We start from the raw sequence: 25,475 nt of genomic DNA, 5'->3' as shown, positions 1-25,475 counted from the left end.
CTCTGTCCCAAAAATAAATAAAAAACGTTGAAAAAAAAAAAAAAAAAAAAAAAAAAAGAAACTTACTTGATTTGTATACATTGCGAGATGAACACCCTGGTAAATCCAATTAACATTGGTCACCACACGTGGTTACAGGATTTCTTTTCTTGTGATGAGAACTTTTAAGACTTACTCTCTTAGCAACTTTCAAATATGCAGCGCTGTATTATTAACTAGAGTCACCTTCATGACATCCCCATGGCTAATTTGTTGTGTAACTGAAAGCTTGTACCTTTTGATTCCCTTCACCCGTTTCACTCACCCCCCCAACCCCTATCTCTGGCAAGCGCCACTCTGGTCTCTGTATCTGTGAGCTCAGTTTGGGTTTGTTTGTTTGTTTGTGTGTTAGATTCCACATGTAAGTGAGATCATACAGTATTTGTCTTCCTCTGTCTGACTTACTTCACTTAGCCTAATGCAGTCTCCACATTTGTGCGTTGTTTTTTTTTTTTCTCAATGTACCTACTGTCCAACTTGAGGGAGGGGGTGTGGTCCAGCTACTCAGGAGCGGACTTTGCTGAATCACGACAAGAAGACAAAGGAAGGGCAGAAGTTTCTGCAGCTGACCCAAGCTGGATAAGGAAGATGCTGAAGTTGAGAGGGGGCTGATTATGTGGGAGAATGTCAGGAGAAGAGGAAGGATCAGAGGCAATGCTCCAAGGCTAGAATATTTGATTTTGAGATTCCAGACTAGTGCAATTAGGGGGGACACGTAAGAGAGGGTGGCTGGATTTTCTGGGAAGTGAAAGCCATTGCAGTTGAGTAGAAGGCGTAAGTGTGGAGAAATCTGTGTCCACTCCTCTTATACTCCTTTATTCTGTAGTTTCCTCTTCTTGTTCTTGACCATCGCCAATTTCCGTAACCTAAGGGCTATCGCGCAGTGACTATGGAGGGTTTTAGCACAGCTGTATTCTATAAAGTAGATATATTATATCTCCATTATTTAGAAACAGTCGCCGCAGCAAATCAAAAACTCTCACCCTTACACTGGGAAATGTACATGTCAGCCAAACTCTCCATGTCAATCATGAATTGTTTATGAAAATTGCATTGCTTCAAGCAATGCCTTCAGAGTCAGCATCTTTTAGAAACACCTACCTTTCTAGAACCTTGTGTTCTTGATTTATAATTGTTTGCCTTTTTTGTTGCTAAGTCTGTAGATAGCATTCTTTCTTGAAGATTATTAATTATACACACAAATACCTCTCTGTGAAAGTGTCCACTTGGAAGAGGCCAGAAATCTAAGGCAGAGGTCATCAAACTGTTTCTGTATAGGGCCAGCGAGTAAATAATTTTGGCTCTGCAGACCAGAAGGTCTCTGTCACAACCACTTGACCTTGCCTTTGTAGGCCAAAAGCAGACAGAGACAATACGTGAATGATTTGTGGCTGTGTTCCAATAAAACTTTATTTACACAAACAAGCCATGGGCTAGATTTGGCCCACAGTCTGTAGTTTGCTGACTCCTCGTCTAATAAAAGACTCCAGCAGGTTGTGTAATTTTGTGGGAAAGTCTCCTCAAGTTCATATTTTAACTGGATTGACTTTCCAATTTTGACTTTCTACAAACATTTATACTGTAGTTCGTTATGACTTTATAGAAATGAAGTAACTTGTAAATGATGGTGACACGTGGAAGGTTCTGACTACAGATGGGTTTGCGGAGACCCAAGAGGTCGTGATCGTCTGGTGTAGATAGTCACCGGGTTTGGTATCCTAACGTACCTCCTTGCACGCCCAAGCATGTCCTCTCTGGTCTTGAAGAAAGAGACCAGAGGTTCTAAATGGTCTGACGCTGCACACCATTTCCTTCAACCACGTGATCAGTCGGCACGAATGAAGCACTATAATTCAGTGTTTGCTGTACTGATGTCTGTATTCTAAAATATTTCCTCATGGAAACTCAGTGTCTTCTAGGAAGACTAACACTGGACTGAAAATCTATTCCTAGCTCTTAGAAACTCTTCATTAATAAGCACCGTTTTTTGTTTCTGTTTTTGTTTTTGTTTTTTTTGGATAGTAAAATATGCCTTTCCAAAAATGCCTCTGACAAAATGTCAAGACTCAACGTTGCTCTTGTGATTTAGAAACTGAGTGATAGGGGAGGGTTCTTGTCCACAAATAAAGGGTTCTTAAGATCTCAACCAGAGAGATGTGGTTTCATTGCCCCTTTAAAGGATTTACATACCTATTACTAAGGCCTATTAAATATCGTCTACTACAGTTGCCGCTCTCTAAGGTGGTTTGATGTTTCAGTCATGGCTCAGAAGGGCTACTTTTCATCAGTCATTCTTTGGAGTTAAATGTGGGCATGTTGGTAGGACAGGAAAGGAATGGAATGTCAGCTTTCTGCCGATGATTCTTGTGGCTAAAAGAAGAGTTCTCAATTTTTTCTTTTCAGTGTGAGTCACACGAAGAATTTATCTGAGGAGGGCATCGAAGGGAGGAGTGAAAGCAATTAAGGAGGGAAAAAAACAACTCCTTATATCCGTATTGGTCCCATTCCTCTTGGAAAATGGGTACCAAGTAGCATCACTGGGTACCTTTTTTTTTTTTTTTTTTCTTTTTAAAGCGTCATTACTGAATCTTTCATTTGGGATGTGCCCAGATAGAGTATGCCTTGTTCAGGCCTCCTTCTGAAAGAAGATACGAGAAAGCATGATCTGCTTGCCTCACTCTGGGCGTGGAACTTCTCATTAGACTGGCCAGCTGAGGCAACTTCAGGGAATAATATCTGAAGGGATTCTTTCATTTCAGGTTGCAGAGCAAAAACAGAAAGAATTCATTAAGAATGATTAACCTCTGGATGGGATACACTAGATTTACAGTGTATTTAGAAATGCTGCTTGAATACACATACACAATAAGAAGAGTCTGTCGCTAACTTCTAATCCCCCTGTGTGAAGCATCTGGGGGCCCCTGAATGTGGTGTGATGGACAGTTAACTGTGCCCAACTTGTGACTAGAGCTCCCTTCTGCACCACTCAATGGTGCAGACTGCACACTCATGCCAGTGTGCTTTGAAATGGCCATGACCCATCGTAGGGATTGTTCTAGCTTCCGCTTGCTCCAACCCAGCGTTTCTTAGCCTTAGCACCCTTGTTTGGGGCCAGATGATCCTTTTTTTTTTGTGGGAGCTGTCATAGGCAATGGAGGATATCAGGAGTATCCCTGGCCTCCACCCATTAAGTGCCAGTAGCACTCCTGCACCTCTCTCATCCTTTCCCATTATGACAACCAAAGTGCCTCCAGACATGGCCCAGTGCCCCCTGGGAGGAGAGTTGCCCTGGTTGAGCTCGACTTGACATTGCTCAGCCCCAGGTTTTGTATCAAAGTGATGTTCCAAACAGCATTGGCCACACCCCCACACCACTCTGGGTTTCTCTCTGTACATTTGATACCAGCTTTGCATTGAGTGGTGGAGGGAAGGGGCTACATGTGTAGGGTGTCCACACATCTCGATTTGTCCAGGACAGTCAGATTTTGGTCTGTAGCCTGCATGCAATTGTTAAGTAGCACCAGTGTAAAGAATGCCTGAGTCAGGGTGAAAAGTACCCGTTCCCCTTGCAATCAGGGCATTTTGGGGTTGGAGAATGGCAAAGAGTTTTAAGAGTGCCTACGATCTCAAAAGGCTTTTCTCCTCTGCAGAGGTGTTATACTCCTTCCTGTCCGGTTTTAGGAGCCTGGAAGTTGAACTCTTTCATGCCTATATGGACTGCATACCCAAGTCCTGAGCCTTAACTCCTCAAAACTTCAGTTTTTGACTAAGTGGGCAAAGTGAGCTCAGACATTAGGGAAAAGAACAGTGCTTTTATTTTTTATTTTTTATTTTTTTTAATTTTTTTTTAACGTTTATTTATTTTTGAGACAGAGAGAGACAGAGCATGAACGGGGGAGGGGCAGAGAGAGAGGGAGACACAGAATCGGAAACAGGCTCCAGGCTCTGAGCCATCAGCCCAGAGCCCGATGCAGGGCTCGAACTCACGGACCGCGAGATCGTGACCTGAGCCGAAGTCGGACGCTTAACCGACTGAGCCACCCAGGCGCCCCAAGAACAGTGCTTTTAAAAGAATGTTTTTCTCTCAGTAGAAAGAGTGTTTAAGATTCTAAGTGAGAAGGTGTTGCTCCTGAGTTTATGTTGGCTTTTACAATTACACTATTACTGGGGTCAGGCTTCCTGCTCAGAAAAGTGCTTTGCTATACTTCAGACAGAAGAGAACGAGTTTAAAACAGCCTGGACTACAATAGAAGAGGGTTGAAATCAGAGGTGGGTTGAGAAGCAATCATCCCTTTGGTCTAAAGAATAAGGAAAAAAGATTTTTGTCTTCCTTAGTAAACCCTGTCACATGTAGAACAGATGCTTATTAAAGCTGTGAGTGGACGTTTGGACTGTGTGGTTCCTGGCATGTACTTTTGCTCACACACACACACACACACACACACACACACCTCCAGGTAGTAATATGCACTCTAACCTGTAATCAGAATCAGCCTCCTACCTGGAAATATGAAGACAAGATTTTCAGCCCATAATGAAGGCAAGATAATTATGTGAGATCACTCTGTTCAAAAGGTCGACATTAATTTGGTTATCTGCAACTCAGCACCAGCTGAGATTTGGTTTTTAAAGCGATGGAAATTCATGGAATCCATGAGATATTATTACTCACATGATCTCCCTCCTTCCCCATACCTTTCTTCTTTTGTCAGTCTCCTAGTGTCTTCATCTTGTCTTTGACTCACATGAAACCCAGTGCCTCTGGAGGGCCAAAGCTTCAGATCCCAGACAGAAAACAATGAGGCCAGAAGGCTTCAGCCACTGACAACTCCTCTGTCTTCACATTGTGATATTTTCTCTCTGGGTATACCCGGCGTTAACTTGTAGTAGATATCATCTCTGACACCGCAAGGAAGGTTGTGTCTTTGTCTTCGATGGATTTCAGTAGAGTCTGCAGGTATTTCCTGTGGTAGCCTTCCATGGAAACAATCAACTCCACAATTGGTAGTCAGCCCCAAAGAGTAGCCCCGTGTAAACTAAGGGAAGCCAACTATGCAGTGTGTGAGAGAAGGGGCTGTTTGAAAGTTGTTGAAGTGGATTATGCTCTGGAAAGTATGTTTTATACTTTTTCAAATTCTACAGAAAACTGTCTCAGGATATAGTAGTTTGGGAGGGTGTGAGTTTGGCTCTCCACAACTGCAAGGGACAGCAACTGCTCCCCTGCCTTAAAAGAAAGCATCATATGGTCACCTGAACCTCAGCTTAAGTGCGCTCAAAATACAAGAAATCAATCCATGCTAGTATGCCTGAAGGCTAAACAGTGCCCCAAGGAGCGTAATTTTGATTCGCCTGAATTTAGATCATTAGTATTACAGAGCTGCATGCCTTGGAAGAGGCTACACAACCCTGCCCTTTGTCTGTAGACCCCAAGGTTGCCTTTCTTTCCCTGTCTTTCTGACCAAAAATGTACTGTCCTTCTGCCTACGGAAGTATGTTCTTCACCATTTGAACATAAACATTATCCTCCCAAAGAATTATTTTTTGAAGCGCTGACTCCACATGATGAACTTGCTCTGGACACAAAGAAATACGTGATATTTCTTCTTCATGAAAAAGTGTGTGACTAAGGGGGAAAACAAGACAGAAACACACAGACAGAAAGCACAAAAAGATCAAAAGCATGTGCTAAGTGTTTGATGGTGATGGATGACATAGCTAAACAATAAAACCGAAGGCTAAAATTTCAGTAAGGAGTTAGGAGGGATAAAAATATAATTCAACAGGATGGGAGTTTTCTTTTATCTATTACAAATTACACTGGGCTGCCAATAGCAGGACTGAAGTAAGAGCATCTTAAACAGGTGGCAGTAATTGTTCTTTTTGTTTGGCCATTCTTAGCACCAGCTGTCACGTTCTACGTTGTCTCATGGTCACAAGAGGGCTGCTATACATCCGGCCGGCACGCCTGTGTCTCAGCTAGAAAGAATAAGGACGAGAGGAGCCCAAGGGGTAATCCTTACTGAGACAGCTTCCCTTTACTTCCTAGAAGCCCTTTACACAACACTTGGTCTCTGACATCTGCAATTCTTTTAACCAGGTATTACGGCACCCCCTCCAGTGTCATGTTACCAGTAAGAAGAGTGGATGTTGGATAGACAATAAGCAAGCTCTGGTCAATATTTAAAAATCAAAAGGCAAAACCACACACATCTGATAAAGTAGAGGCCGGCACACCATGGCCTGCGGGCTAAATTCAGCCTACTGGCTGTTTTGGTGAATAAAACCTTATTGGGACTCAGTCATTCCCATTCATTAATAAACAGCCAGTGGCCCTTTACCTGAAAACGTTGCCAACCCCGTTCTCGACTGACAACTTAGTAGAAAAAGGGGCAAAAGACTAGAAACAGACACTTTGCAAAAGGGATATCCGAAGACCAACACACATGTGAAGAGTGTTCCAACTCATTAGTCACCAGGGAAATGTTCATTGAAACACAGTGTGCCACCACTCCTTGCCCATCAGATGTCTTTAGTTTAGCAAGAGAGAGAAAACCGACCATAGCAACTATTGCATCAGTATGGGACAAGTGCAATGCTGACGCATCACTCGTGGCAGTGTAGACTGGTACAGATACGTTGGGAAACCATTGAGTGGTAAGTACTAAAACAGAGCATATGTGCTCCCTGTAATAGAGCAGCTCTACTCCCAGGTATATACCCAACAGAAATGCCTACCTACGCTCCCCAAAAGGCACGGACTAGAATGTTCACATCAGCACTATTCTGGCAAAATGTCTCTCAGCAGTAGAGAAGGAAAACAACCGTGTTTTATTCGTACAGTGGAGTACTTCTCAGCAAAGAAGATGAAGGGCGACGAAAGAAGCCAGAACACCCTTCCCCTGCCACCCCCCCCCCAGCCAAAGAAAAAGACTGTCCATCATGGGATTCTATGATCTACAGTTCAGAAACGGGCAAATGAAACGAACGAAATGAAACCTATGGTGTGGCTGGTCAGGATAGTGGTTACTTTTGGTGGTAAAGATTGGGAGGGGGCGTTTTCTTGTTCTGGGTAGTCATTATACAAGCGGGTTCACTTTGGCAAAATGCGCTGAGTTGTGCACTTGTGAATTCAGTACTGTTTGGCTTATATTTTTTAGTTCAATAATCCCCCCCCCCCCAAAGAAAATGAATACATATCTCTTTAATGAGGGAAACCTAGAAGTGCTACTCTCAGCTAGTTTTCTATTAAAAATATTGCCTAGGGGCTCCTGGGTGGCTCAGTCGGTTAAGCGTCTGACTTTGGCTCAGGTCATGATCTTGTGGCTCGTGAGTTCGAGCCCCACATCAGGCTCTGTGCTGACAGCGCAGGGCCTGGAGCCTGCTTCACATCCTTTGTCTCTCTCTCTTCTCCTCTCCTGCTTGCACTCTGTCTCTCCCTCTCTCTCTCTCTCTCTCTCAAAAAAAAATAAACATTAAAAAATTTTAAAAAGTATTGCCTAATAGGTTAAGTGAAATAAGTCAGAGAAAGACGAATACTGTATGATTTCACTTATATTTTGCTGAATCTAAAACAGCAAAACAAATGAACAACAACAAAAACAACAACAAAACTCAACATGGAAACAGACTTCAAGAACAGTCTGGTGGTTGTGTGGGGTGGGGATGGAGGTGGGAATGGGAAAAATAGGGGAAGGGGATTAAAAGGTGCAGACTTCCAGTTATAAAGAAGACAAGGGGATTACAAACTACGACACCGAGAAAATAGTTAATAATAAGTAACCACTTTGCATGCTGACAGGTGGTAGCTAGATTTATTGAGGCGATCACTTCATAACGTCCATAAATGTTGAGTCTCTATGTCGTTTACCTGAAACTAATATCAGACTGGATGTCAACTCTACTTCAACTAAAGAAGATGAAACGCAGAGGGAATCAACATTTCGGGCGCCTTAAACTTACGCAATGTTGTACATCAATTTTATCTCAATGAAGCTGGAAAAATAAGTAAGAAAAGTTGTTGCAGAAAAACATTGCCCACGGTGATGTCTTCCTCATAAGATGACCACACCAGGCGACACATCAGGCCCTGCCCTTTGTTTGAGACTGTGTTCGCATTCCAGTCTCAGTAGCATGGCCTTCCAGGTGGTCTCAGCTCCAAGCGGCCCCACCTCGCAGCCAGGATAAGAAGGCTGTGTCTCACTGCAGCAGATTAGCCCACGGAGCAGACTCCGTGTCCCTGGGCTCTCTGGCCAAAGAAGAAAGTGAAGGCTGCAAGGCCAGCTGAATGTGGAATTTATGGATCCTAAGAAGGCAATTTGGAAGGAGGGATTTTTTTTTCATTTATGTTTAGTCTTAACTTGGTGAAATTGTAAAGAGGCGCTGGAGACCGAGGGAACTGTTTGTGTGCTAAGTGTTGTCTGACTCAATTGCACTCTTGTATCTGGGCTGGATGCCCAGTCTTGTGTGGGAGGCTGGGTAAGATATGTGCATGTCTCCAAAACATCAATTTTCGATTTTCAAAAAGGATTAAAGTATTACTTCTCTAAAGCCATGCAACTGAGGCAGGTTTTAAAGGAGAAGGTCAGAAGAAATAGGCAGGTGTTTTTTTTCTTTTTTTTAGAGAGAGAGACAGAGTATGAGCAGGGAAGGGGCAGAGGGAGAGAGGGAGACAGAATTGGAAGCAGGCTCCAGGCTCTGAGCTGTCAGCACAGAGCCCGACGCGAGGCTCGAACTCATGAACCGTGAGATCGTGATTTGAGCCGAAGTCAGACGCCTAACCGACTGAGCCACCCAGGAGCCCCCAAATAGCCAGGTGTTTTAAAAGAATCACCCCAATTTTGGGCTGATGTATTGAGTTAAACTTGTTTCTCCTGTGGGTGCAAGTGAGATGTTCTAAAAGAAAGAAAAGTGTTAAATGCTAAAAATGAATAAAGGGGATGTAATAATCCAAGCAGTAATTGATGGCCGTACTTAAAAAAAAAAGGTGCTGCTATAAACTAAATTTAAACGATTGAATAATAGTCAATAAACCTAGCTATTCAATCCAGAGTTCTGGTACAGATACAAGATGTACTTCTTCTCATATTTCATAATTATCCAAAATCTTTAACTTAAAAATAGAACATCATTTTTATATGTTCTAAGAGACTCATGATGATATATGTGCATAAAAATACATATTACCACATATATGTGTATGTATATTTGAATACATATATGTAGACATTTGTGAGATTTTTTAAATTACTATCCTTGGGGCATCTGAGTGGCTCAGTCAGTTAAGCGTCTGACTTCAGCTCAGGTCATGATCTTGCTGCTCGTGAGTTCGAGCCCTGCGTCGGGCTCTGTGCTGACAGAGCCCTTTAAAAGAAAAAAAAAAACCCTGCCTTTTTGCAGGATTTTGAGCAGATTTCCCTGGTTTCATGAGAAACCAAAGCAGGCCCTACCTCCGAAATCCTACATCGACTGATGTGTCCTTGGGAAGCTCCCCCGTTCTATGGGCTGCGTTTACCTCTTGGCCGTGCTGAATTCCCTTGTGGGAGGCTCTTGAATATATTTCTCCTGTAACCTAAGATGGTGGCCCTGAGATTGGATGATGTCCCTGTAAGTTCCTGTGGCCCTTACCTTTCTGGGGAAGTGGTATATTCCTTCCTGGAAATCAGAATTATGGTGTTGAAAGGTTTTGCTCCTGCGTACCACATCACAGTGTCCTAATGCTAATTGAGAGCTGTCTGTGACATGGAACATCAGGGCAGGGGCGTCAAGACTGGCCCAAGGAGATGATTCTGTTGAAGAAATCACCGGGTTACTCGAGGCAGCCATCACTGCCATTGTAGTTGATTCCGGTTCAGCTTCTTTCTGGGCTCACTGGTGCGATCATCACCAAATGCTGATTGTTCTCATCTTCTGGAATCTTATTTAGTAACAGCATTCAACAAATATTTCTTCAGTGGTTGCTGTATAGGAGGCATGGAACCAGGCTCTCGAGGTAGAAAGATGACAATGACAGCCCCTGTCTTGAAGGAAAACAGTGTTTTAGGAGGAAACAAACAAGATGAGTGTCCTATCAGTGATCTGAACACAAGGCCTGCGGGACCTCCTGAGGGGTGGTGGTGGTGGGATGGGCCCGTAAGGTTCAGGAAACCCAGAGAGGCTAGTGGGAGTTCTACGGGCAAAGGGGAAATGGAAAGGGTGGGGGGAAGGTGGTGATGGATGTGATGTAGGAAGAAGGGTGTTACAGGCGGAAGGGTTTTACCCCTTGAAGACAAAGGACTCGTGTTCAATGTGTGACCTAGAATTTCAAAGGTCATCTCCCCGGGCAAGATGCCAAAGAAGGTAGTTGTAGAAAATGGGTTGGATTCTGGTTACCTTCCAGAGTCTTGACTGGTCTGAACATTTTAGATACACAAATTTTTGTGCAGTATGGCATGACCTAGAAGTCACAGCCTAATAAAAAGCTTATGCCATGAAAATAAATAACAATTTGAGGTTACTTCCTCTGAACGGACCAGGGTTTTTGAGACAGGGCAAAATGGTCTGGCTCCAAATACAGACAAGTGTGTTTTAGAATCTTCTGTTTCTCTGGTCTCAGAGCATGTGGTGTGGCACGGCATGGTATGTAATTGAATCCAGTGCAGATGCGTACAGACCCACTTCAAGATTGGATGGGGGGATACCAAGGAACAGCATGTGTCCAAAATCAGGACCAAACTTGCCAGATGAGCGCACAGGGAAATCTTGCCTTTGGATGGACTTAGAAAATCCCAGTGGGTGAGAGAGAAATACTTTGACAAATGATTTGAGAATAGTAAATACAAATGCAACAAGGGAAGGTCGGTTTTTTAGTTAGGGTCTATATTGTTCTGGAAGATACCTTGGTGGGATGCCATCTACAGACCAAATGAATCTCACGTACATTTACCTGAGACCTCTAGAAATAGCAGAAATGTGTCTCTAAGAGCTCCGATACGCAGCGCAGCAGAATCCAGTTTGGAAGTCTGCCTGACCTAAACAGGCTGGTTTATCTTTGGCAAGTTGTCTGTCTGCTTCAAGGCTATAAACGACACAAAATAATTGAGACGTTAATAGAAACGAATATGTAGAAGATGTTTTTTCTTTGGACTTGTAAAACTCCAGAAGGGAGAAAATGCAAGCCAAAAGTAGAAAAAAAAAATCAAACAAGGCAAAATACTATTTTAGTTTTCTGATTCGGAGGTCGGTGAGCATTTTCTGTAAAAGACCAGGTACGTCAGGCTGTCGAAAGCAGCCACGGACAAGGCCTTATTTATGAATGCCGAAATCTGAGGGTTTTGATAATTTGCACGTGTCATGAAACCTTATTCTGCTTTTGATTTGTCTTTCAACCATTTGGAAACGTAAAAACCTATGCCAGATTGGAGACAAACATCTCCCGTCACTTGTTCTTTTAGAACAAACCAAAGCAAACAAGTCATGTTGAAGTGCAACAGGCTTTCTTTTTCAGGCTTTTGTGTAAATGAGTTGAATGGTGACTTTTCACGTTTGGTATTTTCTTAGATTTTTCTAGAATGCTCTGTGCCCCTGCTAGGATGCTTTGGGCCCCGTTAACACTTTCTAACATCAGTCGTCACACATTTATTAAGTGCTCACCGTGAACTGAAATGCTGGGGACAGACGTCAGAGGAAAAGAAAATATTAGCAGTAGAAAGTGGTACAGAAGCGCCTCTATTTATGGAATTTCAACTTGTGCACTTTCATAGATACAAACAAAACCAAACTCTGGAGCAAAGCCCTCTGGCTGTCTCCTCACTGCCAAAAATATGCGTTGAGAGTTTCTGGGAGCTGGTTTTGTTTCTGCCCTGCCCACCACCCCCCCCCCCCCTTGTTTTTCAGCCTACCTAATATTTACTATACTTCTCTTTGGTACTGAGGAGTTTGACCATTAACCCCATCTTGTATGGTAACCTCAGAGGAAGCGGGAGAAGAATGTGCTGATAAGAAGTAGCAGCAGGGAAGGCAAACTAGAAACAATTTTTCAGAATTGAAATAGGTCAGCAAAATTGTTGCATGCTGTTTAGCAGAAGAACAATTTGGAGGACAAAGACCTCACCTTGCACCCTGAGGAAAGTTCTGTACCCGTGTGATGATAGCGAACATTGATATAGAGCTTATATGTTCCTGGCACTGTTCTAACTTCTCTCTCTCTGCGCGTACACACACACACACGCACACACTCACACACTCACATGCTAGAATGATTCCCACCACCACCCCCAAAAGGATGGTAATCAACAAATGATGGATGAAACGGGGAACTTTGAACTGTGTTGTTAGGTGGCCGCATCTTAGACATATTTGTGATGGTCTGTAATTCAGCGAAAGGAGAGGAGTCTGGTAAGTGCAGTAACCCAGTCATGGATGGTTCCCTGGGTTGGCCTCTTTCAGAACTGACCCGAACTTAAAGTCAGTGGCCAGACGGCAACCGGGGATGCCGAAGCTGCTGAGAAATTCTCTGCGGTGCTCGTGGACAGATTCACCACCTCAGTATAAGCCATGAAATAGGTCTGATGTGGACAGAAATGGCAGATAAAGCATTTCTGAGCCAGGAAGAGGATAAGCTGGAGGGCCAGGCCTCGGGAGAGCAGCTCGCACTTCACCTTGATGGAAGCACTTCGGCGGCTACAGGCTTTTACCCGGCTCAGGACCTCTGAACGTAGGAGCAGAGTCATCAACGGCCTTTAGGGCTTAACAAATTTTCAACCAGAAAGTGTGGTGGACGCTTGCTATTGGTGCTTTGCCCAGAATATCTCAGATCTGTTATCAGTTCTGTGTGCTTGACCCATCCCCCAGCTTCTGTGTGGTTTGCTTCTAATGACCAACATCTGTGAACTTTTCCAGAGGACCTCCCTTGGGATTCTCGAGCAGTTTCCCTAAAGCCACAAAGAGCAGGAAGTGCCTGGGACTTTACATCACCCTGGGGCATCCCATAGCCCCTGACTGGCAGGTGTGAGAACGTTAAAGCCTAGCTCCTTTGGTCCGAGATGGGACAGCTCTGAGATAGGATTTATACTCCAGAACCCCCACCCCTCCCCCAGGGTCAGGCGGAGACCGGGACTCTGCCAGACATCACACCTTTACTTGGCTTCCTCCCCTTTCCTCCCCTGTGCCGCTTACCCCTTACCAGTCTCTCCTGGGAACGAGCCCTTAATAAATCACTTGCACATGCATGCTTATCCTCTCGTCTGTTTCTGGGGAACTCTGCCTGAGGCAAGAAGGCACTATATCACGAAGAGAGAAGTGGCACAAGGCCTTGCCTTCAGTTAGCATTGAAACAATGGATGAGAGAATGGACTGAATGAGCTAATAGAAGCCTGTCTTTAGCCTTGAGCCATTCCGTTAGTCAGAGAAACAGGAAAGTGATGAAACATCGCCTGTGACATTTTAGAGTTGCACGCCCGATAGTGAAGCTGCCCACACAGTGTAGCCTCTCCAGCTGATGGGCATCCGGGCTCAGGCTGTTAGATTTTGCCAGCAAGAAGGCACCACGTCCCGGGATAGCTGCCTGTCTTGTCTGGCACCACTCAGTTTATTATGAAGACCTTCCTTCCTCCCTCCATTCCTTTGTTTCTTTGTTCCTTTGTTCCTTCCTTCCTTCTACTTTCTTCCTCCCTCCCAACCTCTTTCACTCCTTCCCTCCCTCCCTCCCTTCCTTCCTCCCTTCCTTCCTTCTAATTTCTTCCTCCCTCCCTTCCTCCCTCCTTCACTTACTCCTTCCTTCCTTCCTTCCTTCCTTCCTTCCTTCCTTCCTTCCTTCCTTCCTTTCTTCCTCTCTCTCTCTCTCTCTCTCTCTCTCTCTCTTTCTCTCTAATAGCTTTATGGAGATCAGATTCACATTTCATACAATGCAACCCATTTAAAGTGAACAATGAAATGGTTTTTAGTATATTCAGAGTTGTGCAACTATCCCCACAATCAATTTTAGAACATTTTCATCACCCTGAAAAGAAACCCTGTACTTTTTAGCTATCACCTGCTTTAGTCACCACCCTCTTATCTCCCCAGCCCTAGACAACCACAGATCTTTTTGTCTCTGTGGATTTGCCTATTCTGGACATTTCTAATCAATGGAATCCTATAATATATGTGGCCCTTTGTGACTGGCTTCTTTCAGTTAGCGTAATGTTTTCAAGGTTCATCCATGTTTTATTAGATACCAGAATTTCATTCCTTTTTATGGCCAAATAATTTTCCATTGTATGGATAGGCCACATTTTGTTTATTTACTAATCAGTTGATGGACATCTGAGTTGTTTCCATTTTAGGCTGTTAGGAACAGTGGTACTATGAACATACGTATGCATGTTTTTGTGTGGACATATGTTTTAATTCCTTTTGTTATATACCTAGGAGTGGAATTGCCAGGTCAAATGTAGAACGTTTTTTCTTATGTTGAGCCAAAATCCACGTCGTCATAATTTCCACTTTTGATTCTTGTCCAGCTTTTTGGAGAAAACTGACAAGGTTTTCCTTTCTTACACATGATGTCCCTTCAAACCATTCATTATTTGTCTCCGTGGCCTTCTTCAGCTTTCACAGACTGAGTTTTCTTTGTTCTTTCGATCATTCCACTGTAAAAATGGGACTTACAGAAGTGCAAACTGATAGCCTTGAAGTTGTCACATTGTCTGCTATGATGTACAAACCAGCATTCCTTTGTTCCAAATCTCAGACTTTCCCATCAACCACAGAGAAATAGTGGCTGGCAACTGTATTTTGCTAAGATGGGAGACCAGGAATTATTTCTAGGTGGGAAGGATTTTCAATAGACTCTGAAGGGATTTTCCCTTTGGAAAATCTAAAAGGACTAATAATTTGCGTAATTTATACACATTTGTCACTTTTTGACATGTTAATGTGAGAAAAAGGAATTCTGTGGTTTTGAAAAACAAAGTTTCATGGAGATCAGTTATCCTGAGAGCTTTGAAAGAAGTCCTGTGTAGCATTCTTTTTACCGTTAGTCACAAAGACAATGGGGAGAAAACTTGACAAAACCACAGGAAAATATAGCAAGTCACTTAGCAGGTGCTAGGTTGTGCTGAACTGGGCCAAATGTTATGTTCATTTACATTTTAATAACTACAAATGGATCTGATTCTGGCTTGTTAGTCAGAGAGTTCAGAATGTTTTCTACCTTACTTCAACATTCAATCCAGAGGGCAGGGTGAGTTCTGCATTGTCTCATGCTAGCTGCCTGACCTTGAACGAGTTATTTGGCCTTCCTAGGCATTTGTTCTTGCTAAAAATGTGAACCCCGAGGTGGTGCTCCAAGAGATTCTCATTCATTGTGTTTTGGGGAGGTCCTCATGATCTATTTTTTAAAATACGCCCTGCCAAGTGATTTTGATGTGTGTGGACTTAAAGACCATACTTTCAGAAACACTGATTAGCCATTTATTTCTGATCCCTACCTTTTGTCCTGTCTTCTGCTGAAAGGGAGGACGAATCTCGCAATCTCTCCAGGTCATCTTTGCATAGATGCTGTGTTTATGAACGTGAAGAAGGAGGACAATGAAAACTGAAATAATGAAAAAGTTCTACTCTGATGCTTAGATTCTGATATATTGGGATTTTTTTGACCAGAACAATTTTATCTATAGAGTTTCTCAACCTTAGCCCTACTGACATTTAGGGCCAGAACATTCTTTGCTGTGTGTGTGTGTGTGTGTGTGTGTGTGTGTGAGTTGGTGGAATGGGGAGGGGGGGCGGGCAGTGTCTCTTGTTCATGGTGGGCTGTTTAGCAGCATCCCTGGCATCTATCCAGTAAATACTAAGCACTTCATGCCCCATCCCAACTTGTGACCAAATATATATATATATTGATTATGTGTGTGTGTATATATATATATATGTATATATATATATATATACATATATATATATATATATATATATATATATATATATATAGGCATTGCCAAATATTCCCCGAGGGACAAAATTTCCCCCAGTTGAAAAACACTTTTATAAAGCATGGTACCAAAGAAAACAAATCAAGAAATGAAGCTTGGAACAGTTTTCTTTGGTTGGCTCTCATTGCACAGCAAGGCAATGAAGTCCGTGCTGGACCAGTGGTGCTCAACCTTCATGTACCAGGAATTTCTTGGAGATCTGGAACTCTCTGGCCCATCCTCTCTACTTGATGCATTAATGGGATACAGACAGGGTAGGTGACTTGGCAAGCAAAGGACACCGTTTCATTCTCATTTTATTGCACTTCTGGCAACAAATTCTTGATGTTTGCCTTATGTGTCCCTGTTCCCTATGACAAATGAAAATCATAACCACAAAATAGATGAGGGATGGGGATGGACACTGTTACAGGTGAAACTGGTTTGAAAGCTGCAGGCACCAGAGCAGTGCCACGTGCCATCATTTGTAATATTGCTGAGCCTCCGAAACGAGGGGATGTTGAGGTTGTAACAGTGGCGTTGTTGGGTGACTAGTCAAGCGCTCCAAAGGACTCTAGAGCTGTCAGTTTGGGTCACACAAATGGCCAGTTTTTACCCTACCTGTCAGCCTTTCGGCGTGCTGTGTTGGCGTGGAGGGAGGCCCGCTTGTGTGTAAGTCCCATTGCTCGGCCCTATGCCTCTGCTCTGAGGATAGCTGTCCTTGTTTTCTCGAGGAAAGCAAATCCCACCCCACTAAAAGAAAGTTCGTTGTTGGTGTGGGATACACTTCTAAGCAGGAATTATTACAGGACGAATTTCTTCCGTCTACGAAGGGTTTCTCAGCCTTAGCACTCTTGACATTTTTGGCAGGGTAGTTCTCTGTTGGGGGCCGGGGGCGGCTGTCCTGCACCTTGGGGGATGTTTAGCACATCCCTGGCTTCTACCCACTAGATACAAGTGCAACCCATCCCCTCCCCCACATTTTGTGACAACCAAAAACGTCTCCAGACATTGCCAAGTGTCCCTCTGTCCCCACTGAGAACTACTAGCCCAGGAGACATGGATGGGGCACTGGTAGTATCTGACCCTGTTTTACGAGAAGGCACCATAGAAATCTAATAGATGAGTCTGACTTATCAAAAAGGGTCTCTACTTGGAAATGGACTGGATGGCCTGCAAAGAGACATGGACCCAACTTTCCATCTCAACTCCACCACTTACAAGATGTGCAAAGCAAATTAATTACCCTCATGAATAAAACGGGGATGATCGTACTTTCCTGGCACTATTATTCCGAGGACCAGATTTGCTATTTGAAAAGCATCTAGTTGAACAAAGGACCGGTGATGTGCACGTTCAATAATTAGTGCAGTTGTTATTGTCTCAAATAATAATTCTAGCACCTGCAGCACTGGTGTCGCCATGAGCATTCTGCAGGCTTCACACGCTCGCAACACCATGCAGAGGAAAGGACGTTATCATGAGTTGTGCAGAGGCAATAGACTAATGTTAGATTATGGGTATAACGAGAAGCAGTGTGCTGACTCTCGACCTGTTTTTCAGGAAGGTCATAACTAGAGGGATTGCAACCTCTTCTTTTTGCCTAATGACCCTTGAGTAGAAAATTTGTTTTAGAAACATGGCTCTGTGGATACTTTTGAAGGGCACTCTCCCTGGCTCCCTGACATTGAGTAGCAGTGCTTCGGTGAAAACATCAAAACTGGCAAGAAGAGGACAAGCCAGCGATGCCAAGCTGAACCTACTGTCATGGTCGGTTTATTGTCAACTACCCTCCCTTGTCTTTCCCCCCTGCATTCACAAATCATCACGTCATCAGTTCTGGTTGATATATAACTTCTTGATACTCTTTGTAGTTGGAATCAAGGCTAAGGGCAATAGTACCAGCTGATGCCAGGGAATTCTTCTCTTTCCCCTCTGTCCTATGTCACCACAGCTCCAGACACCATTCTTGGCACCCCCAGGAATTCCTCATTCACTGGCCTTTGGAGCAGATCTGTCTTCAGGCTGGGGAGTGTCTCTCTCTAACTTACCTGGAGAAAGGAATGGGACACTTTATTCTTCCTTGGATCCCTCTCATCTCCATATCATTGTTAGAGTTCAGAAGAAGGGGAGAAATTATGGCTATGGGACAAAATGGTGATTCCGTAAGTGGTATTTAGGTTTACGTTTGGGTTGCTGAGGTATTTCCCCCCAGGACGCTGAACTTCTGCACAATAAAATGTCTTCCCTCAAAGGCATAAGTGATGTAACCCTTGCTCCTACCTGTACTTGTGGTTGGAGTCAGCAATGGCATTTCAAATGCCAGGACCCCAGCAGGGCTGGCAAGTTCTTCACTTACAGGAGACATGTGATTTGGGACAAAGAGGATCTCAAGCTTCTTCCCCATCTCTCCTTCTTGATCGTTGAGTTTGATTTCCTGAATTTTATCTTTGTAGCCCCCTGAGAAAGCCTAGAAGAGAGACAACTCTAAACTATGTTCAGTCTTTATATAAACTATGTTCAGTCTATTTATACTGTAGTGTAAACAAAGATTCTAATTGGTACAATCAGTTCAGAAAATTATTGGGCATTGTCCAGTAAAGTTAAAGACATGCATACCTATGACCTAGCAGTTTTGTTTCTGGGTTTGCACCCGATAAAAATGCATGTACTTTGCACGAGGAGATGTGTATAATGATGTTCGAGCAGGATGGTTTTCGGTAGTCCCAAACTGGAAAGGACACAAATGTCCATCTCAGTTGAAAAGATAAATCGTGTTAAGCACATACGATGAAATACTGGACAGCAATGCAAATGAATGAACCAGGGCTGCATACAACAACATGGGAGAACCTTAAAAACATAATGTTGACTAAAAGAAGCCACATGTAATAAAACATACTCAGGAATCATTTATATAAAGTAAGGAGACAGGTAACGCCAAGGTCTAATATTTATGGATGTGCAACTTCCTAAAAAGCAGTGGTTCTCAAAACAGGGGGGATCTTGCTGCCACCCCAGGGGGTATTTGTCAATGTCTGGAGACATTTTTGGTTGTCACAGTTGGGGGCCTCCACAGTAAAGGATTGTCAGTAGGGTGCCAAAACTACAAGAAACAAAAGCAAAAGCAAACAAGTGGGGCTACATCAAACGAAAAAGCTTCTCCACAGCAAAAGAAGCAATCAACAAAATGACAAGGCAAAAGGAGTGGGAGAAAATACCTGTAAAGCATGTATCTGATGAAGGGCCTATATCTAAATAACTCAATAGCAAAAAACCAAATCATCCAATTTAAAAATGGGCAAAGGACCTGAATAGACATTTTCCCAAAGAAGACGTACAATGGCCAACAGACACATGAAAAGTGCTCAACATCACTGATCGTCAGGGAGATGCAAATCAAAACCACAATGAGCTATCACCTCACCTGTCAGGATGGCTTTTATTGAAAAGACAAGATGTAACAAGTGTTGGTGGGGATGTGGGAAAAAGGAAACCCTAGTGCACTGTTGGTGGGACTGTAAATTGGGGCAGCCATTATGGAAAATGGTATAGAGGTTCCTTACCAAACTAAAAATTAGAAATAGAACTACTGTATGATCCAACAATCCCACTTTTGGGTGTATGTCCCAAAAGATTGGAATTAGAATCTTAAAGAGATATCTGCTCTCCTGTGTTCATTGTAGCATTATTTACAACAGCCAAGACGTGAAAGCACCCTAAGTGTCTATCTACAGATAAATGAATAAAGAAAATGTGACACCTCTCCCTCTCCCCCCCCCACCATCTGTCGCTTTCTCCCTCTATTTGACACACATTTCAGCCACACGTGTCAGCCACAACAAAAGGGAATCGTACCACTGGCGACAACATGGATGGACCTTGGACCTTGAGGGCGTTATGTTAACTGAAATAAGTCAAGAAAGACAAATACTATATGATCTCACTTATATGTGGAATCTAAGAAAGAAAACCCCCCCAAATTCATAGAAACAGAGTGGAATGGTGCTTGCCTGGGGTGGTACAAACTTCCAGTTATAAGATGAATAAGTTCTGGGCATCTAGTGTACTATATTGTATACTGGAAAGTTCCTAAGAGATAGATCTTAAAATGTTCTCACCACATGCACAAAATATGGTGACTATGTGAGGTGATGGAAGTAGGGACCTGCCTCATTGCGGTAATTATTTCACAATATATATATATATGCGTATCAAATTATCTCATGGCACACTTTAAACTTACACAATGTCATAGGTCAGTTGTAGCTCAATAAAGCTGGTGGGGGGGGGTGGGGAATTATTGGTCCCCAAATGCCAACAGTGTTAGGGTTGAGAAACCCTGCTATAAAAGGGAAGCTGAGAAGTAAAGTCCATAAAATATAGGGCAGCGTCTGTCGCTGGGATCCGGGGAAGGTGTTACAATGTCGCCGCGGGACATGGGGCTCTCTGGGACACCCGCAGTCTCTATGTGTTGACCTCAGTGATGGTTATGACGGGCATATGTTTTGCAATAATTCGTTAAGCTGCACATTATATATTATCAATTGTTTATTTTACAATTTGAAAAACATTCTAGCAGGTGGATTGACAGGACAATAGAATGAAAGAGTGTAGGCATGGGGTTGTAGGGAAGAGGCCCCCACCCAAAAGGATCTCAGAGCTACTCTGTGGCAGGGCTGGGCCTCCTGGCTGGGCCTTGTCGTCCTATCCTAAATAGGTTTTAGTGCTCAGATGTGCCCTCAGCTCCTCCTAAACTCTGAGGTTGCATTTGCTTCCATGGTCAATTCACGGTAAAGTTTTCCTGAAAAAGCAATCACCCTTGGGCTGGCACTAAATGTGGAAAATGTCGACTCAGCTTATAGGCAGGCAGAGTAAATGCAAACAAGGATTTGTATTTCAGGGTCCTGGTGGCAAGGGCAGCCTTCAGTCCTGGAAATGCTGTAACATTTGGGGGCAGGAAGATGAGGAAATTCCACTGTGAGCGTGACACATTTTTTCTTCAAAATGATGCTGTTAGAGGAACTCCTAGAGATTATTTTTGCGTCCTCTCTGGGGGAAATGATAAACATCAGAGAAATTTATTATTTTTTGAAAGAGTGACTAATCAAAAGAGAACATTAGCCAAGCAGGCTCTTAATCTAATGAGGGAATGGGATGAACTTCAGCCTTCTCTGGGGGAGATTTCACATTCTCCCTTACAGCTCCCTCTGTCACCCAACAGGCAAAACTTGAATTTCAAAGCCACCTGCCATGTTACTATATAGTTTAAATGACCTAGAACAATACCTGCAAATTGTATGTGCTTAAAAATATTTATTGAATGGGGCACCTGGGTGGTTCAGTCGGTTAAGCATCCGACTTCGGCTCAGGTCATGCTCTCACAGTTCGTGAGTTCAAGCCCCACATCGGGCTCTGTGCTGACAGCTCAGAGCCTGGAGCCTGCTTCGGATTCCGTGTCTCCCCCTCTCTCTGCCCCTCCCCCACTCGTGCTCTGTCACTCTCTGCCTCTCAAAAATAAAGAAACATAATAAAAAAATTAAAAAAATATTTATTGAATCTAAGTGACCAAGTGAATAAATAAACAACATGGGAAGGATAATTAGGAGTAGAGATGTGCAAATAAGACATTTTGATTAGAGCGGTGTTTAAAATATACCTTGAAATATACTCAGATAGAAATAATGTGTGGAATTCAAATGGTTTCAGATTGAATAGAACTTTCAGAGTTCTGCCCAATCTCCTAGGTCCCTTCTTGAGTCTTTTTTTTTTTTTTTTTTTTTTGGTGTGTGTGTTTTTAAAAAGTTTATTTATTTATTTTGAGAGAAAGACAGAAAAAGAGAGCGAGCAGGGGAGGGGCAGAGAGAAAAACCCAAGCAGGCTCCGCACTATCCATGCAGAGCCTGATGCGGGGCTCAAACCCACCAACTGTGAGATCATGACCTGAGCCGAAGTCAAGAGGTGGACGCTTGGGGCGCCTGGGTGGCGCAGTCGGTTGGGCGTCCAACTTCAGCCAGGTCACGATCTCGCGGTCCGTGAGTTCGAGCCCCGCGTCAGGCTCTGGGCTGATAGCTCGGAGCCTGGAGCCTGTTTCCGATTCTGTGTCTCCCTCTCTCTCTGCCCCTCCCCCGTTCATGCTCTGTCTCTCTCTGTCCCAAAAATAAATAAAAAACATTGAAAAAAAAATTTATTAAAAAAAAAAAAATTAAAAAAAAAAAAAAAAAAAGAGGTGGACGCTTAACTGACTGAGCCACCCAGGCGTCCCCCTTCTTGAGTCTTGAACGAGTGGACTGAGAATTGAAAAGGTGTAGGATTCACACTGAAGGGAATTCAAGAGTCTTGCAGCATGAATCGATCATTTTGTTTCTTAAAATGCTTTGTCTTATCTCCCCAGTCCTTTCAAACACAGGAAAACAGTCCTATTGCACTTAAGAATTTAACTCTGACTTAGCAATGGCAATGTAGCAAGAAATATTCTTTGCAGGCAAACGTCATTCCTAGAATGTAAGTACACAGTTTGGGAATGATGGATTATTTCTGGCTTAGGATAATGTTGTTTAGTGACAATACATTTTTCAAAGGTGGCACACAAACAGAGTAAGGTGACTCAACACGGAGGCGGCTTACTCAGGGGTAATGATCAAAGGGCTATGGTTAATAAGGTTTTTTAAATCCAGGGACCCACCGTGTGTGTGTGTGTGTGTGTGTGTGTTTCCTTATATATATAATGAAACAGTTTCTGTAGGGAAAGGGATTTGTAGCTCTGGAGGTTTAATGGCAGGTATGACAGAGAAAGAAATCCCAAAGCTGGTGAGTTCATCTTTCTACATAGACCACAGTGAAGCAAAGGTCCCTGAATTGGTCCTGGGTGCATTCTCTGAAAGATGCCGTATGGTGAAGCTTATGCTAATTCTTTGCCTTCTTCTAAGGGTCTTTGATGACATAGCTCTAAAGGGTGCTTTCAGCAGCAGAGCAGAGTGAAAGCGAAGAGGGGACTTTAGCATGTCATTTGTCCAGCTCTGCCTGGATGTGTCAGGGAGCAGGGAGGGCCTCCAAGGTGAATGGGCTCTGTGCTCCCACCTCTCAGAGGGAAAGGAGATCTGAGCAGGGCGTGCTGGGGGTGGGGGGCTGGGGTGAATGGTGAAATTGACCTCTTAAGACTGGCGGCACCCTGGCGACATGTTCCTGTTTCAGGCAGGGGACATTTTTCTGTTATTGCAGGATAAAATATACATAGTAAAGGGTATACATTACACAAGTCTGAACTGTGCTGCTCAATTGAATTTTTACATGTGGGTGCACTTGGGTCACTGTCATACACATCAAGATACAGAACATTTCCAGTGTCCCCAAAGGTTCCCTTGTACCCCCTTTCCAGTCAATTGCAGCTCCCTATCTTGGTAATCGCTGTTCTGGCTTCTATCACCATAGGTCACACTTGCCTATTTCAATTCAACATTTGAATCTCAATTCTGCAACAAATAGGTAGGATCATACCTTGTGTCCTATTTTGTGTGTGATTTCTCTCTCTCTCTCAACGTTTGTGAGAAGAATCCACATCATTCTACGCATCGGTATTACTTTCCTTTCACTGCTGAGTAATACCCTCGTATGGATAGACCACCGATGGCTCATCACGCAGCATGTACGTGAGGAGGCCACGGGCACCCATTTTTCTATGTATCTAGGAATGCAGCTCCTGGATCAGAGGGCAGGCGTATAATCAGCTTTAGTAGACATAATCTTAGAGTTTTCCAGAAAGATGAACTGTCAAGGGATTGTCTAGCAGTAGATTCCTCGGGATACCAGTACCCCTGGCTTTACCCTCCCAGTTTTTTTCACTGTCCATCTTGACAATTCTGTTGCCAGTTGTCTTCAAAATATTATATAGTAATGTCGTGTTAGTTGGGTAGTCCATCCAACTAAATTGTAAGGGCTCCAACATGGGGGACACATCTCGTTTCCCTTCTCCCCACCCCTTCTGCCTACACAGAGCAGGGGAAGGGCCACTCAGCAAGTCCAGTATGGTGGGACCCTGAAGAACTGAGACAAGCCGCCCACGAACCCACCCTCCACTGGATTTCTAGCCCTCTTGGGCTTGGGTTGATTGATTTCACTGGGTCTGGAGTTTCCACTCGGCCCCAGCCCCTGCCTCTGTCTGGACTTCCCTTGTGGGAAGCCGCACAGGAGTCCCAGAGTGCCAGGCCCCTGGGGAGGGCCCTCAGCGCCCTCATCCAGGATGTTCTAAAGTGCACGCTTCCACGAGGAATTGTAGAGCAGAGGCCAGTTTTCGGTGGTGTTGTGAACCTCCAATGCGTGCTAAAAATTACTTGGTCCATCTGGCAGCGTTTGCCAAGAGTGTGCGTTTCTTCTGTTTCCGAATTCTTGCTGCGTCCTTTTCCGAATTGCACCTAAGAACTAAGACATAGCGGCGCTCCGGGCATTGCCCTCACCCCCAACTAAGGTTCAGCCTGGCACCGACACCAGTCCTGGCCTTCCAGAAGATTCTTCAGGACTCCCGCTTCCAGCGGGGTTCCCCGGACATGCCCGGGTCCTGCAAACCCTCCGGGACTCAGTTTACCCAAATAGGCGCCGTCAGGCCAGCATCCAGCCCAGCCTTCCTCCAGTCCGCAGTTCCCCCGGGCAGCATTACTTGCCCCCTCCCTGGTGCCTGACTCTCCCCAAGGAGGGCTTTGCAAACACCGAAACTCCGCCCTCGCCGGAGCGGTTCCGAATCGCCTTCCAGCGTCAGGCCCACACCCCTTTCAAAGTTAGCGAAAGTCGCTCTTTCTTGGAAACCCAAGCTCGCCCTCTCGCTGGCGCTGGAGGCTTTAGCAGCCCCAGCCCTGGCAGCCCGGGTCCCACCCGCCTGGCAGGGGCGGAGTGGCGGGAGGTGGGAGCGCCGGCCGCCCCGACACCTGTCGTGGGCGCGCTAGGTCGCTGCAGCCCCCAACAGCTGGCGGCGGCGGCAGGGACAGGAGCCCTCCAGGAGCGGAAGGAATTAAGCGCCCGCCCATCCCATCTGACTCGGCCTCTCCCCTCTCCTCCTCCCCCTCCTCTTCCTCCTCCTCCTCTTCGTCCTCCTCCCCTCCTCCTCCCCTCCTCCCCTCCTTCCCTTCCTCCTCCTCCCCGTCCTCCTCCTCCTCCTTCGCCTTCCCCTTTGCTGCTGCCGCCACCTCCACCCGGTCCCTGTCGGCTTCCCGGCGGGACGCTGGTGCCTGCGGGCTTTGCACGGCGCTCGGGGCAGAGAACGGGGCTCGCGTCAGGGGGCTGCCCCGGGATGGCGGTGAAATAGGGGGACCTCGGAGAGGCGCCGCGACCCCAGGCTGCGCTCGGGGGCCCGCCACTCCTCGCTGGCGACATGGGGGACCCGGTATACCGCGAGAAACCGCAGCTGCACTACGCGGTGAGTGTCCCGGCGCGCGCAGAGGCGACAGGGGGCGCCACTCGGCCGGCCTGGGAAGGGACAGAGCGGGGTTGATGGATCCCTGTCTCCCCGGAGGTCCTCTC

At 44.7% G+C, this 25,475-nt stretch overlaps 1 protein-coding gene across 5 annotated transcripts in view; it reads left to right on the top strand.

The window, feature by feature from the left end:
* Positions 1-25,475, top strand: part of ARHGAP6 (Rho GTPase activating protein 6) — a 454,675-nt gene that overhangs the window by 196,120 nt on the left and 233,080 nt on the right. For 2 of the 5 annotated variants that reach the window (XM_058713353.1, XM_058713354.1), the window contains exon 1: positions 24,755-25,371. The exons of 2 other annotated variants lie outside the window; for them this stretch is intronic. Coding sequence is in view for 1 of the 3 variants with exons in the window: in XM_058713352.1 (XP_058569335.1) it covers positions 25,327-25,371 (45 nt within the window). In the remaining 2 variants the exon portion in view is untranslated. Of the gene's footprint in view, positions 1-24,754; positions 25,372-25,475 lie in introns of those variants that run through there. One more of the 5 variants, XM_058713352.1, reaches the window with a different exon arrangement.

This window comes from Neofelis nebulosa, chromosome X, assembly GCF_028018385.1.
Source record: "Neofelis nebulosa isolate mNeoNeb1 chromosome X, mNeoNeb1.pri, whole genome shotgun sequence".
Classification (NCBI taxonomy): Eukaryota; Metazoa; Chordata; class Mammalia; order Carnivora; family Felidae; genus Neofelis; species Neofelis nebulosa.
The sequence above is the reverse complement of the archived record's forward strand: the minus strand, read 5'-3'. Positions and strand labels throughout refer to the sequence as shown.